Source organism: Condylura cristata, unplaced genomic scaffold (genome assembly GCF_000260355.1).
Source record: "Condylura cristata isolate star-nosed mole 26May11 unplaced genomic scaffold, ConCri1.0 scaffold00003, whole genome shotgun sequence".
NCBI lineage: Eukaryota > Metazoa > Chordata > Mammalia > Eulipotyphla > Talpidae > Condylura > Condylura cristata.
In genome coordinates this window covers 47697741-47703960 of record NW_004567104.1, presented here as the reverse complement: position 1 = coordinate 47703960, position 6220 = coordinate 47697741, and the positions used below count along the sequence as shown (strand labels likewise).

Here is a 6220-nt window from a genome sequence, read left to right as displayed (position 1 = left end):
CTCCTTACCTACAGCCCATTTATCTCTAAAATCCTAGTTGAATTTATTACTCATGTGTTTCAATTCTTGTGGCATATAACTTTTGATTATGGCACCAAAGCTATGATCCTAGTTTGCAGTTTTTGAGGCCTTTCTCTTCATCTTTTCATGGCTATTCCAGGTCCTCAGTAAATGCTGGGCATGAATGGATTCCCAAAGGTTGCAGTTGTACAGATGCCAAGTTTCCTGACTGTAACTTTCACTTATTCTGAAATGATATTCTTACTCTAAGAGATTCCAGTCTGGTCAGATTCTCTGGCTTGTGTCCATATCCAGTTTCTGCCAGTGGTTACAGTGCCTTTTCTGTCAGAAACCCACTTTTGCAAGGACATTTGTGATTACCTTTGGAGTTCACCCAGGTAATCAGGAATAATTTTTGCATCTGAAGATCCTTACCTGAATCATATCTGCAAAACTTATTCCTATATTATGTCCAGTATTCCCTATTTTTGAAGTTTGAGACTAAAAGAGAATATGAATTTAACTGATCATGAACAAATAACCTATTTTCCTACTTAAAGAACAAATAGAAAAGCTCGAATGTAATATTTATTTGGTGAATTTACATGTGAAGTCATTTACAAAAGAAAAGATACAGACAGATGCAGCTCTCAGTGCAGTTTCAAATATTTTTCAGAACAGGCAATAGTCCACGAGGATCTGGAATGATATTGAATGGCACATGCTTCAGTTTCCCTTATGTGTGTTTCTACCCAATCCAAGGGGAAGGAAGAGTAGAAGAAAATTATCAGTGTTCATGTAAATACAGCCATGCAAATAAACCTTTTTGTTAAGTCAAAGATTATTCAGAGATGCAGAACACTTTTGTATTGGGGTTATTATAGTAGGTGCACAAAATAAACTAAAACGCAGAGCTCTCAAGCTTCCCATTATCTAAGTCATTTTAAATTATGTTAATTGCCCCAATAATTAGCAGTTTTCTCAGTATTTTTTAGAATGACCTTGCAGGGGCTAGTTATTTCTAACAGTTTCTAAAAAGATAGCATTTGTAGTCAAAATCTTTTTGGTTTCAGTAGGATAAAGCACCCTTTTAAAGAGGGGTAAAAAGCTTCTTTACTCCCAGCAATGTAAACTCTAATTATTCATTTCAGAAATATAACTGCTCTTTTATCATACTTTGACTTACAAATATGTGTTAAGAGTGGTCTAGACAGTGACAACTGGGGGGGAAAAAACCCTAATGTTTTCTAAGGAAGGTGAGGTAAAGATAAAATGAATAAAACTAAACAAAAATCAGTTGTTAATATTGCTAGTGAAGACATGGATGGGGCAGTCAGGCCATGCCATAGAAACAGATAAATTCAAAACTTATAAAAGCATTCCACATATCCCCAGTCTGAAAATACTGACTCAAAGCTCCTGCAATACATGTAGCTGTAGTTGGAGCACTAAACTTGTCATTTCAGGAAATACTATGTTTCTGGCTCCAACAATTAAGATCCTTTGAACCTTTACTCACATTTTTTTCATTAGAAATTTTAAGCCAATACACCCACATATCACACTCCACATTTATATATACAATCAGCTTGCCTGTTCTCTAAAAAGTACACTATTTGATAGCAGTACTTATTAAAGAAAATAGCCATCAGCAATTATAAATACATCTATTTCATCTTACCTCTTTGCCTAGTTCATTCTTCCATTCATACTCTTCCAGCACATAGGTCAATTTTAATATTTTGCTTGCTTCTGCATAATTTACTGTATGAAAAACCAGCTGTTGTAGACTAAGAATGATGACTAAGACTAAGAATGATGGACATTATCCATTAGAGTTGAAGGGATCAAAAGATTAAACAGTTGCCACTGAGTTTCTAACATTCTACAGAATCAGAGGCACTATCCATGTTGACAGTGGTTTAGAGGGGCCCTCAATTTTTCTGCCTTAAAATCTGCCCCTTTAAGCTTTGTTTTTATCAAAAAAAAAAAAAAAAAAACCACCCTAAAAGGGATTAACTGAATCTAAAAGACACCTGTTTTACAGCACTTATTATGTTAATTTAAAAACAACATACTGTAAAATATCCCCACACATATACAGATTTATCCAGAATATAATTTACCCATTTCCATCAAAAAAAAAAAATAATAATAAAAGCCAGATCAACAAATCAAAGTTTTTATTTGCATGGCTGACTTTCATTTGTACTCATTGCAACTTTAATATCCCTTTAAGGTTCTATGCTTTTGTTGTCCAAAGAATAAAAGCTGCCATACTTAAAATTTCCTTCAACAGCCACTCCCACACACCTAAACATGAAACAGATGTAACAAGTGACAACAGCACAAACGAAATACTAAGTTCCACCATTCAACACAGTCCATGACAGTGTCTTTAGGGTTCTGCTGAAGAGGGGGGTTAATTTCTTCTAAAAAGAGGGTCATTTTCCTCCCCACTCCACCCCTGTTTTATAATGTTGGTGGTTTTAATCCGTATTTCTTTGCAACTTCTGTCTGGGCATGGGCAGCATCACAGAGTGAGTACAGATGAGCCATCTCCATTTCCGATTTGGCCAGGTTAATAGCCTTGTTGAACATGTCAATGGCTTTCTCCATGTTTCCTCTAAAATAACAAAAATTTTGTGTCTTAGATTTAATAAGCACTTCATGGTATGCAATTAAGTTGATAAGCAGTGCTACGCACAGTCTCATCACTAAATTTCAACTAAAATGTTTATAACAAAATAGTGCCTTGCACATAGAAACCATTCAGTGAATGTTAGCTACTATTACAAATGTTATGTGCTCATTATACCTCTCTGTTGTTTTCAGATAACTAAATAAATGCCTTTGAAAATCCTAATCTAGTTCCTAAAGACTGTGTGTTTACATTATATAGTGAACTTTCTAATTTGAACAACAGTAACATAGTCTCAAGAGAGTATTACTGGTATTCAGAGGCCTTTCATTCACAAATTCTGTTCGAGCCCCCCACTTCTACCTCCCACCCCATTCTTCCATCCCATCCTTACTCCTGGCACACAGGTTTCCCTAAGTTCCTTGATTGTGCCACATACTCAAACCTGCACATAATACTCACTTTATTTACTGCCTCTCTGCCAGACTCTATTCAAATCCATATCTTTCTAATAAGGCCCAGTTCAAATACAATAAATACCCAGTAGTATTTCCCTCCCCATAGTTCCCAAATTTTATTTGTTTATACCACAAACTAACTAGATTTTTTATTAAACATTTCTCAATTCCCAGAATCCAGTATAATACTTGGTAATTTGTGCGTGTGTTTTGGGTAAATGGATTACTTGCCTATCTAAAAAAAAAATGATCTGATCTCTTTTTTTTTTTTTTTAAGATGTATTCATTTTTTGCATGCAAGAACTGGGGTACAGGACAGAGGTGTGGAGGGTGAGAGGATTCACCAGACACAGAATGGGGAGTAGAACAGGCAGATCCACTGAGGAGCACTGCTGAGGGGAGCAGCAGGTCAGACAGGACAGGTCTGCTGTGCTATATGGGTCACCTCTGGGGCAGGAGATTGAACTCGTGCTGAAGTGGCTTTAGTTTCATAGGGTGTGCTTTCACCTGTTGCGCCACCAGGGAGGGCCCCTTATCTGATCTCTTAAAGTCCAAGTGTAGTCAGGTTTATATATTTGCCAAGAACCAAGAGCTGTTTTAAGTAGCTAGTATTAGTGATGCATGTATGTATGTAGTCTTAGGACAAATGTGTATTAATTCTCCATTACATGCCATTTAGACTCTAGGAAGTAGAATGTATCTCTGGGGTGACTGTACAGTATACAGGGCAACGTGATATTAACAACTAAATTTAGTTCCACGTTCAGTTAGGTAGGATGGGGATTTGCTAAATCCTAGGATAAGCAATTTAGACTTCTTAAAATACAATTAACATATGAACAAAATGCATGAAATACCACAAACTGGGTTCTTAACCCAGTCTTTATAAGAACACTTTAAGTGTCATGTGCTTTTTTTTTAAAGATTTATTTATTTGTGCATACAGAACTGGGGTACAGGCCAGAGGCTCAGGGGCGGCAAGAGGCTTCACCAGAGACAGAATGGGGAACAGAACAGGCAGATTGATGAAGTACACTGCTGAGGGGAGCAGCGGGCGGGTCAGGAGAGGTCTGTCATGCCATGTGGTCACCTCGGGGCAGGCGGGAATCGAACTCATACGGAAGTGGCTTTAGATTCTCAGTGCTGTGCTTTAACCCGCTGCACCACCAGGGAGGGCCAAGTGTCATGTGTTTTTGCAAGTGTATTCACTATTCTATGAAAAATTCAATTTGACTCAAAAAGGATTAAGAACCATTATCCCTTTTCTAGTAGAGAATATTTTATTCATAATAACAAATTGGCAATTAAGTAATAATTTAAATTTATATGCAACTGCCAGTATAAAGTGGTTTTAAAAAACTTTTCATCAGTTTTATAGGTATGTTCTGCTTCACTGGGGCAAAAAACCCAGTGATGGAATTAACACAACCACCACTGGTTGCAGACAAGTGATAATAGTAAAATGTTATTTTGGTATCATGAAAATGGGCTTATGATCTGTTTCTACTATTGGCTCTCTGTATAACTTTAATTTAACCAGTCTGCCATCAGTTTTTATACTCTTCAATCATACAATCTCCATCTTTACAAAGATTGTGGTAAAGCTCAATTGAAACAATAGTTGGAAAAACACCTAACGTTCAGTGCCTGGCCTAGAGTAGGTTCTCAAATGATGGGAATGCCACTGTTAAGACAGTATACAATACTAAATTCCATGGCATAAACAGCTGTCACCTACTGATGCTAGATCTCAAAAGCATAGAAAACAAGAGTTGCAAAAAATCTATTACCTGACCTCCTTGTTTTAAAGCTCAAGTCAGACTATGTTCTGACTTGTAGGTGCTTGGCTCTTTGCTTTTGGATAACAAGATCTACCTACGTCTTTGGCAACTTGGCTACCAATACTCATGCTACACTGCAACACTTAAGCACACTATAGGTGCAGACAGGAATAATGCAGGTGAAAGAATAAAGAACAAACAAGATTGAATGTTCTTTTCTTATTCATGCTTGATACAAACTTTTGAAAATAAAATTTTAAATTACAAGAGTAAGAAATAAGGCAAATGAAAATTGTGTAGTTTTGTGGGAAATTTTCCTCAAAATGTCTGACATATTAAGACTAAAATGTTAATAATACTGACTTGAATGAAAAAATAAGTATCTATAAAATTGCCTTAATTTTAATAAAAAGAGACTCTAGAAGTTACCTTTGTACTTCAATAGTTCCCATGGTTTCATAGGCAAAATCACATTTATTGTCGATCTCAATTGCCTTGCTGATAAGCTCCAAACCTCTATCCAGATCTTGCTTCCACTGAAGTTGAAGTAAACTGTAAATAAAAAGATAATCAGATGGGAGCATGGCCCTAGATCAGTATGAGGCTCAATTTCTGCCCTTAATGAATTTGTAAGGAATCCCACAATCTAAAACAGTATATAATCAGGAACACTTTTTTTTCAATGTATATTGGTTTTGTAGTCTACATTCCTTATTATGAGAAAAATAGCTTAGGCTCTATTACTAACTACTTGCATAGTTACTCTGTATAAATTTAAATGAAATTTTATAATTTTTAATTCAAGTACATAAGGATAGGAAAAACTTAATGTATTTCTATTTTGATACAAGGAACAAATATTTGACAAGCTGTTTAGAACTGAAACAAGTGAAAATAGTGTATTTACTAATTGCTATATAAACATGAAATGTAAGTAAAATTTTAAGAATAGTGAAATATCTACAGAACTAAGAAGTTGCCAGTTCACTGTTAACTTTTAGCTCTCTACCAGCTGCTTCCCCAATGACCAGATGAAATTCATCTTACTACTACATACAAGAATTTAGTTTTTTACTGCAACAGAGCCCCCAAAATACATACCCTTTATGAACATAAGTTGTAGCATTATCTGGTTCCAAATCAATACATTTATCATACATTTCATCAGCTTTACCAAACTGCTGTTGATCTGTTAATGCCTATGTGAGGAGACATGTCAGTTATATTAATGTAACTACTAATGTAAGCAATTAAATGTATGTTGCTTATTAACTATCAAAATTTACTTCATTCATTCATTTATTACCAAATTATGATGTTTTGGGGATATAAACTTATAT

The 6220-nt window shown here is 35.4% G+C and overlaps 1 protein-coding gene across 1 annotated transcript in view; it reads right to left on the bottom strand.

The window, feature by feature from the left end:
- Positions 1–575: 575 nt before the first annotated feature.
- TOMM70A (translocase of outer mitochondrial membrane 70 homolog A (S. cerevisiae)) overlaps positions 576–6220 on the bottom strand; it is a 30418-nt gene continuing 24773 nt past the window's right edge. The window contains exons 10-12 of the mRNA XM_004675250.2: positions 5982–6079; positions 5310–5432; positions 576–2626 (exon numbers count right to left, since the gene is read on the bottom strand). Coding sequence (XP_004675307.1) covers positions 2473–2626; positions 5310–5432; positions 5982–6079 — 375 coding nt within the window. The 3' untranslated portion in view covers positions 576–2472. The remainder of the gene's footprint in view (positions 2627–5309; positions 5433–5981; positions 6080–6220) is intronic.